A 14,044-nucleotide genomic window follows, 5' to 3' on the forward strand; every position below is an offset into this window, starting at 1 on the left:
ACACACCACATACAGAGACACACACACAGAGACACACCACATACACACACACACAGAGACACACACAGACACACCACATACACACACTCACACAGAGACACACACACACAGAGACACACACACACAGACACACCACATACACACAGACACCACACACATGCACACACACACCACATACACACACACACAGACACACCACATACACACACACACAGTCACACACACACAGAGACACACACACAGAGACACACCACATACACACACACACAGAGAGACACACAGACACACCACATACACACACACACACAGAGACACAGACACACCACATACACACACACACACAGACACACCACATACACACACACACAGAGACACACCACATACACACACACTCACACACATGCACACACCACACACACACAGACACACCACATACACACACACACAGAGACACACACACAGAGACACACCACATACACACACACACACAGAGACACACAGACACACCACATACACACACACACACAGAGACACAGACACACCACATACACACACACACACACACACCACATACACACACACACACACACACACACCACATACACACACACACACATGCACACACCACACACACACAGACACACCACATACACACACACAGAGACACACACACACACAGAGACACACACACAGAGACACACCACATACACACACACACATGCCAATCACAGTCACATAGACACAACCCACCCACACTCACACTCATATAGAGTTACAATCTCGAACACATACACACGTGTCCACACACATACACCATCGCCCACAAGCATAGACACACAATACACAAGTCACATATACTTGCACACACATCCACAATGCACACTCACACATCACTACTCATGCATCCACATGTGCTCTCTCTCTGATACACACACACACACCACGCAGCCCCACCAGCACCCTCCCAGCCCTAGCATGTGGCTGGTGCTCAGTCAGGGTTGACTGCATTGATGAAACATTAAATCAAGGGAAATTGTGTTTGGGGATCCTTTTTTCCAATTAATCTTTCCAGTTGTTTAACATCAGCTCCTTAGGAATTCGCTGTGTGTGTTCAGAGCCCTAAACTCGTGCTTCTCAAAATTAGAGAAAGATCGGACTTCCCTGGTGGCGCAGTGGTTAAGAATCCGCCTGCCGGGCTTCCCTGGTGGCGCTGCGGTTGGCAGTCTGCCCGCCAATGCAGGGGACACGGGTTCGTGCCCCAGTCTGGGAAGATCCCACATGCCGCGGAGCGGCTGGGCCCGTGAGCCATGGCCGCTGAGCCTGCGCGTCCGGAGCCTGTGCTCCGCAGCGGGAGAGGCCACAGCAGTGAGGGGCCCGCATACCGCAAAAAAAAAAAAAGAAAAAAAAAAAGAATCCGCCTGCCAATGCAGGGGACACAGGTTCGAGCCCTGGTCCGGGAAGAGCCCACATGCTGTGGAGCAACTAAGCCCGTGCGCCACAACTACTGAGCCTGCGTGCCGCAACTACTGAAGCCCACGTGCCTAGAAGCCCATGCTCCGCAACAAGAGAAGCCACCAACCGCAATGAGAAGCTCCCACGTTGCAACGAAGAGTAGCCCCCGCTCGCCGCAACTAGAGAAAGCCCGCGCGCAGCAACCAAGACCCAACGCAACCAAAAAAATAATTAATTTTTTTAAAAAAATTAGAGTAAGATCATTTCTCTTTCCCGCAATTGCATCTGAACTGACCATGCTTTAGGAGATTTTTTTCATGAAATATGACTCTTTAAATCAGGCCATGTCTAAGTCTTATACTTCACTTAAGCACTTGGGTGAGGGGGAAATATAAAAGATTCTCTCCAAGCAAAGCACTTCTCCACGTTTGGGGGGGATCCTTTTAAGGAAAGGGGAAAGTATTGGGAAAACAGTCCATGGCTCAACATCCACCACGTTACGGGCTGCAGCTTCCAGCCACCACCCCAAACGGAGCCCTGGGAACGGCGGAGCCCTGGGAACGGCACACCCCGGGGGTGAAAGCATGGCTGAATCTGTTCAACTATGTTTTCTAAAGAATAACCCCCAAACATGCATTATTTTGTAATAAGTCAAAGGTTATCTTTTCAAGGAGGAAAGAGACAATCCTGTTGACACAATAGATGCAAAGAACTTAGCGCCATGCCTGGCAAGAAGAAAGGGCTCCGTAAATGGTTGCTGTTTTGTTTTGTTTTGTTTTTTGGTGTTTAGTTGTAAAGAAGCCGCTGGGAGGGAGCCTGCTTTCTGAGTAATCGACATCCTTGATAATTTGATGCCACTCCCTGGACCCCCTCAGAACACTGCTCTGAGACCAGCTCTGTAGGCGGAAGGCTCCAGTCTCAAGAGCACCCGACGAACCCCACTGAAGAGGGAGGCTTTCCACTTACCCCATTCTTAAACCACCACTTCGGGACACGATGAATCCCCAGGAAAATGGGCCACTTCAGAAATACACAATTCTGGCTTAATATCCACCTCAATTGCCTGGTGTGTTCCCTTTACGACAAGATCCCTCCAAGCCTGCTGTCTCCTATTAGAGTGTTATTCTTTATTTGATTTCCAAATTACTCTTCATGTGTCGCCTTTTACCTTGAGCCATTTTCTCCCCCCAGTGAAATCTTGGCACCCGAAGCAGTTCTCAGAACTAAATTAATTATAAAAGCATATTAATATCATCTGTATAGCAATGAAATTAATTTATTCAATAGATCGAAGAGGAAGTCATCAATTATGCCCGGTGACTGTAGCATTTTGTGTGACAGCATTTACAATTCTTACAAATCTTAATATTTCGTCCAGCAAGAGTTGCCATAAATATCGTGTGCTGTGCAGCCTTGATCTATGAATTAAGTGGACCTTTTAGATGCCACTAGCGTTCAAATACTACGCATTTTATTCTTATCAAGTGTGTGTTCTGTGGGGGGAGCATTTTATCCATCTATGAAAAATAAGGACCTCCATTCTCTTAGGGATGACCTCTCCGCTCAATAGAGTCTACCCTGGGACATATACAAATTTCTTAGACATGCTTCTAACCATCCAGGTTTCCCAAGACATGTTATAAACTCAATACAATGGAAAGTTAGCTGCACCCTCATGTCAAGATCTGAATATAGCTAAGAGTTGCTCAGTCTCAGAATGAGTAAGGATTCAAAGAAGCACAGTGTGGTCTTCACGCGCGCTTCTCAAAGCCCTTTTGAGGAGATCCAGCTCACTACGCAGAGCAATTCTTATCAAACTCCTCCTTCCACCGCATTCTTCTAAGTCACCCACAAGACCCACAGCTAGCCAGAAATCCTCTCTCACTGTTCCCTAAAACTCCCCAAGAAAAGATAGTTGACATATATCTGACAAATAACTTGTATTCCAGCGATATAAGAAATGCCCACAGGGGGAATTCCCTGGCAGTCCAGTGGTTAGGACTCCGAGCTTTCACTGCCTAGGGCCTGGGTTCAATCCCTGCTCGGGGAACTAAGATCCCACAAGCCATGCAGTGTGGCCAAAAAAATAAAATAATAAAAATAAATAAATGCCCACAAAGGAGGAGGCCCAAATGGCCACTAGGCAGGTGAGAAGGCATCCAGCTTTAGGAGTCCTCAGGGATGTGCAAATTAAAACAGGTGAAATTAAAACCAAACACACCCACTAGAGTGACTACAGTGAAAAAGACAGAAAATGCCAAGTATTGGCGAGGATGCAGAGCAACTGGAACTTTCACACACTGCTGGCTGGAGTGTAAATCGGTACCATTTGGAACTCCTCTTGGCAGTATACACCACGCTGAGCATATGCATTCCCTATGACCCAGAAATTCCGCTCCTAGGCAAATACCCAAAAGAAATGAGTCCATATGTTCACCGAAAGTCAGGTACTAGAATATTCGTAGCAGCTCTATTCATAATAGCCCCAAACGGAAAACTACAAAATGTCCGTTAACGGGAGAATGGAATAAGGTTACCCAGTAAAATACAGGACACCCAGTAAAATCTGAATTTCAGATACACAACAAATAATATTTTAGCATAAGTATGTCCTACACAGTAGCATTACCTGAAATGCTCTACTGCTGAGCATGGATGATGTCACAGACATAATGATGAACAAAAGCCTAAGAGAATCCAAACTGGGTATTTCTATTTATATGGTATCCAAAAACAGGCAAACTCACCCCTGCTATTAGAAGTCAGGATAATGGGGGGATCGGTAGCTCCTGGATGAGGACACAAGAGACATTTGGGGAGCCTGAATGTTCTGTTTCTTGATCTGAAACACAAGAAACAGATGTGTCCACTCTGTGACGATTCATCGAACTGTACACTGTGAGACATGCTCGTATCACATTGTATAGTCAACATACTCTATAAGTATGTCTCTTATTCACTTCTTATTCAGGCAGAGATTATAAAAGGTTGTTGCAAGTATCCAGATCACGATTCGTGTTTCAGAAATTATCGGTGTTCACAATACCTGCAGGGGAAAGAAACCAAACTCAAATATGATCACTCTTTACAATGAAAAGAATATTTTGATCATTCTTTTATTCGTTTTGGCTCGGTCACCAATTAAAGTGTTTGGAATGCTGTAAAAAAAAAATGCTCACAGTAAAAAGTATTTGTTGTTTATCCAAGGTTCAAATTTAACAGACTTCTGTCTTTTATCTGACAGCCTTATGCCATCCTCCTGCTAATGGACATTGTGGCCATCAACACATATCATACATGTATTTTATATGCCAATAAAAGTTATTTTTAAAACTTCACAGAACACTGTGATCAACATGGATCCTCCCATTTTTTTCCCCTAAGAATGGAGGAGGGAAATGTCAGTGGGCAAAGTTGGAATTTTTAGTGGGCTGGGAGGGGGTCAGAGTAGAAAACAGGACTGCAAATACTCACGTGGTAATAATTTTTGTAACGCAGAACATTAATCTTTTAAAGACCCCTATTTCCATCCTGTTAGGATTTAAATTCAAGTTGCCTACTAGGTACCTTCATCTGTTTTTGTAGAAGGAGGACGGGTGGTGATCAGTCAAGCACGTTGTGTCCTTACCCACCTCCCCCGACAATAACAGACCCCTGGCCTCTAAACAGTCATTAAGGAAATGGTGAGGACCCCCAACAAGGTTGAGAGGGACATTGAGAAGTGCAGCTCCTTGTTAGATGTATCCATTCAAGTGGAGAAAAAACACAAAGCTGAGAGAGAGAAGTGAAAAGTCGACTGAGACACTAGATCCAGTGCCAAAAGACAGCCCAGGAAAGGCAGTAGAGGGCAGTGGTTAGACTCAGCTCCAACATTCCTGACCACGGGCCCTTGAGCACATCACCAACCATCTGAGCCTTGGCTTTTTCATCTGAAAAAGGGGGATAATGATAGTACCTACCTCACTGGGTTGTCGTAAGAACTGGGTGAGATGATGGGTGGCAGATTATATTATCCTAAAGTGACCACAGTGCGTTTCCTCCTCCATATGCTCCTCTAAAACTTGCCACTCCCCCATCAAGGTGGAGTCTAATTCCCTCCTCTTGAATCTGGTGGGAGCAGAGAGCTTGTGACTGGCCTGTGACCAAGAGAAGGTAGCAGAAGTGATGCTGAGTAAATTCTGAGGCAAGGTCATACAAAGCAGTTCCCTTCCCCTTTGTTAGCTGGTATACTCCCCCTTGGAACCCTGGGCCTCCATTAAAGCCCAGCTACCTGGAAGCCACCATGCTGTGGGGAAGCTCAGGCCATGTGGGGAGGCCATACGTGGCTGCTCCAACGGACAGCCCCTGCTGAGATGCCAGCTAACAGATGATATCAACTACCAGAAGTGAGTGAAGACACCTCCAGATGATTCCAGCCCCCATCTTTTAATACTCCAGATCATTAGCCCTTGAGTCTTTCCAGTTGAGGCCCCAGATATCAGAGAGCAGAGACCTGTCATTCCTGCCATGCCCTGTCCAAATCCCTAATTCACATCCATAAGCAAGATAAAATGATTGTTTTAAGCACTTAAGTTTGAGGCGGTTTGTTATAAGCAATAGTAACTAAAACATAATGTCTTGTATCAGTTAGCTCTTGCTGCATAACAAAACACTCCAAATTCAGTGGTTTAAAACAACACACATGGGGCTTCCCTGGTGGCACAGTGGTTAAGAATCCGCCTGCCAATGCAGGGGACACAGGTTCAAGCCCTGGTCCGGGAAGATCCCACATGCCGCGGAGCAACAAAGCCCGTGCGCCACAGCCACCAAGCCTGCACTCTAGAGCCCACGAGCTACAACTACTGAGCCCACATGCCACAACTACTGAAGCCTGCGTGCCTAGAGCCCATGCTCCGCAACAAGTCACTGCAATGAGAAGCCCACACACCGCAACAAAGAGTAGCCCCCGCTCACCGCAACTAGAGAAAGCCCGCATGCAGCAATGAAGACCCAATGCAGCCAAAAATAAATAAAATAAATAATTTTTTTAATTAAAAAATAAACCCACATTTATTTAGTTCACAATTCTGTGGGTCAGTGGGCAGTTCTGGTGCTTTGGGCAGTATCAGCCAACCTCTCCTGGGCTCACTCATGCGTCTGTGCTCAGATTGTGGTCGGCTGGTGGCTGATGATCTAAAATGCCTCACCTACATGCCTGGCAGCTGGCTGAATGTCAAGCAAGCAGCAGATATGTAACTGGGCCATAGGACTCTCATCATCCAGGAGGCTGGCCTATGCTTCTTCACAAGGAGGCAGGGTTCCAGGAGCAGCAAGAGAGGACCAGCCCACTGTGTAGGCTCCTCAAGTTTCTACCTGCAGCATGTTTGCAGATGTTACGTTGGCCAAAGCAAGTTCATGGCCAAGTCTAAAGTAAGAATGAAAGACTCCCCACTAAAATCTGGAACAAAACAAGGATGCCCACTCTCACCACTTCTCTTCAACATAGTATTGGAAGTCCTGGTCTCAGCAATCAGACAAGAAAAAGAAATAAAAGGTATCCAAACTGGAAGGGAAGAGGTAAAATTGTTCACTATATGCAGGTGACAGGATACTACGTATAGAAAACCCTAAGGACTCCACACAAAAGCTACTAGATCTAATAAATGAATTCAGCAAAGTAGTAGGATACAAGATTAACATTCAGAAATCGGTTGCATCCTTTACACTAACAATGAAATATCAGAAAGGGAATGTAAAAACAATACCTTTTAAAATCACACCAAAAAAAAATTTTTTAAATACCTAGGAATAAACCTGACCAAGGAAGTGCAACACTTATACACTGAGAATTATAAAATGTTAATAAAGGAAATAAAAGAGGATTCAAAGAAATGGAAAGATATTCCATGCTCTTGGATTGGAAGAATTAATATTGTTAAAATGGCAATACTACCCCAATCAATCTACAGATTTAATGCAATCCCTATCAAATTACTCATGACATTTTTCACAGAACTAGAACAAATAATTCAAAAATTTACACGGAACCATAAAAGACCCAGAAGGGCTAGAGCAAGCCTGAGAAAACACAAACAAAGCAGGAGGCATAAATCTCCCAGACTTCAGACAATACTACAAAGCTACAGAAATCAAAACAATGGTGTGTCTCCTTCCTGACTGTCCTCTGTGGTTTGTCTGTGAGAAATGCTGATAGCAATATGTCTTCAGGAAATGCCAAAATTGGGCACCGTGCCCCCCAGTTCAAAGCAACTGCTGGGGGCTTCCCCGGTGGCGCAGTGGTTGAGAGTCCGCCTGCCGATGCAGGGGACACGGGTTCGTGCCCCGGTCTGGGAGGATCCCACATGCCGTGGAGCGGCTAAGCCCGTGAGCCATGGCCGCTGAGCCTGCGCGTCCGGAGCCTGTGCTTCGCAACGGGAGAGGCCACAGCAGTGAGAGGCCCGCGTACCGCAAAAAAAACCCAAAATAAAATTTTTAAAAAAAAGCAACTGCTGTAATGCCAGATGGTCAGTTCAAAGATATCAGCCTAGGGCTTCCCTGGTGGCACAGTGGTTGAGGGTCCGCCTGCCGCTGCAGGGGACACGGGTTCGTGCCCCGGTCTGGGAAGATCCCACATGCCGCAGAGCGGCTGGGCCCGTGAGCCATGTCCGCTGAGCCTGCGCGTCCGGAGCCTGTGCTCCGCAACGGGAGAGGCCACAACAGTGAGAGGCCTGCGTACCGGAAAAAAAAAAAAAAAAGATATCAGCCTATCTGACTACAAAGGAAAATATGTTGTGTTCTTCTTTTACCCTCTTGACTTCACCTTTGTGTGCCCCACAGAGATCATTGTTTTCAGTGATAGGGAAGAAGAATTTAAGAAACTCAACTTCCAAGTGATTGGTGCTTCTGTGGATTCTCACTTCTGTCACCTGGCATGGATCAACACACCCAAGAAACAAGGAGGACTGGGACCCATGAAAATTCCCTTGATATCAGACCCCAAGCGCACCATTGCTCCGAACTATGGGGTCTTTTTTTTTTTTTTTTTGTAATAAATTTATTTATTTATTTGTGTATGGCTGTGTTGGGTCTTCGTTGCTGTGCGCGGGCTTTCTCTAGTTGCGGCGAGCGGGGGCTACTCTTTGTTGCGGTACGCGGGCTTCTCATTGTGGTAGCTTCTCTTGTTGTGGAGCATGGGCTCTAGGCGTGCAGGCTTCAGCAGTTGTGGCACGTGGGCTCAGTAGTTGTGGTTTGTGGGCTCTAGAGCTCAGGCTCAGTAGTTGTGGCACACGGGCTTAGTTGCTCCACGGCATGTGGGATCTTCCCGGGCCAGGGCTCAAACCCGTGTCCCTTGCTTTGGCAGGCGGATTCTTAACCACTGCACCACCAGGGAAGCCCAGACTATGGGGTCTTAAAGGCTGATGAAGGCATCTCATTCAGGGGCCTTTTTATTATTGATGATAAAGGTATCCTTCGACAGATCACCATAAATGACCTTCCTGTTGGCCGTTCTGTGGATGAGACCCTGAGACTAGTTCAGGCCTTCCAGTTTACTGACAACCATGGGGAAGTGTGCCCAGCTGGCTGGAAGCCTGGCAGTGATACCATCAAGCCTGATGTCCAGAAGAGCCAAGAATATTTCTCTAAGCAGAAGTGAGCACTGGGCCATTTTGGGGCCAGGCTGCAGTAGGTGGCCATGAGAACAAAACCTCTTTTGTACTATTGTCATGCTTAAAACACAGGACCTTGCACTCAGCCAAGATGTGGTGTGGGACTGGACAGGCCTTTCCTGCAGGGGCTGGGGAAGCCAGCCTTTCTTCCTCTGGAGCGAGTGGCCTGAGACGTATTATCAGGCAAGCAAACTGCTCTGTATAGTCGTAGGGCGTGACTTTTGGTCTTTTGTAGTTTTATTAAACCTGAGCTGAGACCTTAAAAAAAAAATCAAAACATTGTGGTACTGGTACAAAAATAGGCATAGGGATCAATGGAACAGAACAGAGAGCCCCAAAATAAACCCACACACCTACAGCCAATTAATCTTCAACAAAGGAGGCAAGAATATAAAATGGAAAAAAGTCTCTTTACAAGTGGTGCTGGGAAAGTTGGACAGCTGCATGTAAATCAATGAAGTTAGAACACACCCTCACACCATGCACAAAAATAAATTCAAAATGGCTTAAAGACTTAAACATAAGACATAAAACTCCTAGAAGAGAGCATAGGCAAAACATTCTATGACATAAATCGTACCAATGTTTTCTTATGTCAGTCTCCCAAGGCAATAGAAATAAAAACAAAAATAAACAAATGGGACCTAATCAAACTTACAAGCTTTTTCACAGCAAAGGAAACCATAAGAGAAAACGAAAAGACAACCTATGGAATGGGAGAAAATATTTGCAAATGATGTCACAGACAAGGGCTTAATCTCCAAAATATACAAATAGCTCATACAACTCAACAACAAAAAAACAAACAACCCAATCAAAAAATGGGCAGAAGACCTTAATAAACATTTGTCCAAAGAAGACATACAGATGGCCAGTAGGCACAGGAAAAGATGCTCAACATCACTAATTATTAGAGAAATGCAAATCAAAACTACGAGGTACCACGTCCCACCAGTCAGAATGGCCATCAGTAAAAAGTCTATAAATAACAAATGTTGGAGGGGGTGTAGAGAAAAGGGAACCCCCCTGCACTGCTGGTGGGAATGTTAAGTTGGTACAGCCACTATGGAAAACAGTATGGAAGTTCCTCAGAAAACTAAAAATAGAATTACCATATGATCCAGCAATCTCACTCCTGGGAATATACCCAGACAAAATTGTAATTCAAAAAGATACATGCACCCTTATGTTCACAGCAGCACTGTTTACAACAGCCAAAACATAGAAACAACCTAAATGTCCATCGACAGATGAATGGATAAAGAAGATGTGGTACATATACACGATGGAATACTACTCAGCCATAAAAAAGTATGAAATAATGCCATTTGCAGCAACATGGATGAAACTACAGATTATCATACTAAGTGAAGTAAGTCAGAAAGAGAAAGACAAATACCATGTGATATCACTTATATGTGGAATCTAAAATATGACACAAATGAACTTATCTACAAACCAGAAACAGACTCATAGACATAGAGAACAGACTTGTGGTTGCCAAGGGGAAGGGGAGGAGGGAGAGGGATGGACTGGGAGTTTGGGGTTGGTAGATGCAAACTAGTATATATAGAATGGATAAACAACATGGTCCTAATGTAGAACACAGGGAACTATATTCAATATCCTGTGATAAACCATAATGGAAAAGAATACAAAAAAGAATGTCTATATGTGTATAACTGAGTCACTTTGCTGTACAGCAGAGATTGGCACAAATTTGTAAGTCAACTATACATCAATAAAAAAACAAAACTAAAATAATGCAGTAACTTAAAAAAAAAAAAAAAAAGAATGAGAGAGCTCCCAAAGTAACATGGCAAGGAGGTGTGAATCTGGGGAGGGAAAGAACAATGGCCTTTTTTGTAGTCTGCCACGTTCTGACACAGAGACAGCCTCTAGCACACGTTGGCTGTCCATGTGACATAAAAGACACAAAGTTTGTGCTGCTCTGCACTCCCCGGACGTAAGCTCAATGTACCTAGAACACAGGGTGTCTGAGAGCGGTGGCTGGGGATGAGGTGGGAGAGACAAGCAAGGAGCTAGGTTCAAAAGGCGTTCACCCCTGACTCCTCAGGGACAGACACAGTGGCAGAAGGGCAAGAGTTTGGGAGTCAGACACGCCCAGCTCGGCCACGAGCCCCTGGGAGGCCCCTTGCTAACCACTAAGGTCCCCATCTTTCATAAGGGATAAAAGCATCTACCTCTTAGTGCTGCAGGGAGGATGAGATGAGGCCAGGTGCCTGGCATGGAGCATCACGGTGCTGCCGGAAGAGTTGCAGCTTGGCTGTCATCAGGCCCCAGGAAGCTGGCTGAGGTCTCTTCGTGCCCACTGAGTGACAGCGGCTGGAAAGACAGAGCCAGCTGAAAAAGCTCCCCAGCCAAAGCCTTCCCAGAGGCTTGCTCCCCAAACTCCCCGTTATTATGCTACAAAAGACTGGTACAGCTGCTCATCAAGAAATAATTGGTACCATGCTTGTCTGAGGGTCAACCTGTGCAAATTGCAATCACTCAGATTCCCGCACCTGCCAGCCCAGCAGGTCCATAAAGTTGTGCTTACGTACGCATTTCTCAAAGGCTCGTGCTGGGCGGTGCTGCTGGTGTGACTAGACGTTCCGCAGGGAGCCAGAGCCCGGGCGTGGGCCCAGCTTGCAGCTTAGACATCCAAGGAGGAATGACGCACTTTCCAGGGGCCACAGCCCAGACTGGGTGCAGGAGGAAGATTGCCCTGCCGCAGGACACTCCCAGAAGCCAGGCTGGGCATGCCAAGGGGTACACATCACACACAAACACACACTCACCTATCAAACCCCTTACCAAATGGCATGCCACCGTGTCACTCACGCAAAGGTGCCATCTACTCTGGCGTTGCTGCCCTAACCATTGCCAGGCCAGTTGATTCACCCTCCCAGACAAAGAGAGAGGGAGAGGTGAAGGCATTCCTGGCAGAAAGGGTGACATGTGAAGACACACGGAGTTGCACATGGGTCTGGGACACCACAAAGGTGCAACATTCCACGAATAAAGTGGGAACGTTAAAATTCGTCTTGTAGATATTAAGGAGTCAAGGGAACTTTTTAAGCATCAGTGTGGTGACCAGGCATGCAGATGGGTTTCAGGACCATCCTCCTGGAGATGGTGGAGGAAGGAGAGACTGGACATGGGTGACCAGTTCAGAGATTTCCATAGCCCAGGGGAGAGCTGCTGGGGGGAAGGAGAGGATGGAACAGACTCAGGGAGCATTTCCAGGTTGGCATCAGCAGGCCATGTGACCGAGTGGATGTGGGCGTGGGGAGGATGGAGGGTTGGGTTGACTTCATGTTCGGGAAGATGGGGGCCGTTGCCCCAGTCAGAGGGCACAGGGGGAGGAAGGGGTCTGGGAAGAAGCCGTTCTCAGTCTGAAACGGTTCTTTCAGTCTGAGAGGCTTGTCCATCACTTCTCCTGCCCTGGGCTTGCTGGGAGGACAGGCAGACTCCACTTCCCACCTCTACAGCTGAGGCTGTGGGGAATGGCCAGCGTCCCCACGGGAATGCTGGAAACGAAGTCCCCATAGTTACTGATGAACAAGGAGGCCCCGGGCAACAGGGTCAGGGGACCACGATGGAGCCCTGCCGGGGACACATCTGATGCTGAGGGTTCGCTGTGCCAGAGGAGCTCCTCCACCCACTAAAGATGCCTGTCTCCCCTGGCCTTTGACCCTCCAGGCCTAAGCCCCTGGCACAGCAGACACCTCCAAGTCCTGCCACGTCCCTCCCGCTGTGACCCAAGCCGGTCTCAGGCCCAGACCCTCAGGCCACGCACACACTTCCACACCCCATCCCCACAGCTGAGCATGACGCAGAGCTGTGAGAGGTTACTTTTGAAACCCATTTGCAACGTAGATTTCTCATAAATGCCACAAAGCAAAGCAACTCCTATAGATTTATCTTCAAGGCAACGCAAGGTCTACATAAGTTCTCCGAGTACGTGCGTTCACAGCATCACTTTGCTTTACCTCCTGGTCCTGCACATTCAGACTGCAGTCGCCCTGACCCAAACCATCATCAGCTCCAGGAAGCATCCGCCGGGTACCCATGCGACAGGTGACATGGGGGTGGGGCTGTCACAGGCGTTCTGGGGGGCCCTGCGGTACCCCTGGCAGTGACAGGCTCCAGACCCTTCAAACAGAAGGGCAGAGTCTAGGGGCTGATTCTCAGCACGTGGACTCAGACCATGGGAAGGGCCATGGTCCACCTTGGGGTCAACAAACTGGGACTGTCTCACCCAACAGCCCGCTGTTCCTTCCCTGGGCTCCCCATCTCCACGAAAGGTGCCTCCCCCACTGTTGCACCGTCGTTCTCTAGAACCTCTTCAATGTGCAGAGCTAACAGCACCCATCAAAAGACTCCCTTCCCCGCCCCCAGCACACCCACTTGTTAACCCCGCCAGCTACCGACGTGTGTCACTTCCACTCACATTCTGTTAGCACGAGCTCACTACGTGGCCACACCGTGGGGGGCTGCAGCCAGGGTGTGGGGAGCAGCTTCCCATAACGGGGCTGCCCTGCGGGAAGGGAGCCCAGCCTTGCACACAGGTGAGGCCGAGACAGGTGTGTGCTGTACTGAGCGTACACAGAGGGTGGAGGAAAGAGAGCCTCCGGGGAGGGAAGGAGGGCGATGGTTCCTGCTAATATCTCTGGGCACCTACTGCATGTAAAGTGCAGAGGTGGGTGTGGTCACACATGAGAGCCACACGGTGCCAGGGAAAGAGCCAGACAGACTCGGTCCAGATTCCTGGTCTCTGGGCTCGGGGAGCTAATGAACTCGATGATCGCATAAGGTGCGATGTGATGTGCAAAGGGCCTGGCACACGGGAGGCACCGTTATTGTTTACCTTACACAATCCTGCAATGGGGAAACCCAGTCTCAAGTCACCTGGGCCACTTGCCCAGTTAATAAGCGGAGGG

The 14,044-nt window shown here is 47.6% G+C and overlaps 1 protein-coding gene across 1 annotated transcript in view; it reads left to right on the forward strand.

Annotated features, from left to right (window-relative positions):
• LOC116741343 (peroxiredoxin-1-like) overlaps nt 1-9,206 on the forward strand; it is a 14,575-nt gene extending 5,369 nt beyond the window's left edge. Inside the window, exons 2-3 of the mRNA XM_032607605.1 lie at nt 8,188-8,456; nt 8,819-9,206. Of these exons, the coding sequence (XP_032463496.1) occupies nt 8,188-8,456; nt 8,819-9,085 (536 nt within the window). The 3' untranslated portion in view covers nt 9,086-9,206. The remainder of the gene's footprint in view (nt 1-8,187; nt 8,457-8,818) is intronic.
• The last annotated feature ends 4,838 nt before the right edge of the window (nt 9,207-14,044 follow it).

This window comes from Phocoena sinus, chromosome 16, assembly GCF_008692025.1.
Source record: "Phocoena sinus isolate mPhoSin1 chromosome 16, mPhoSin1.pri, whole genome shotgun sequence".
Taxonomy (NCBI): Eukaryota; Metazoa; Chordata; class Mammalia; order Artiodactyla; family Phocoenidae; genus Phocoena; species Phocoena sinus.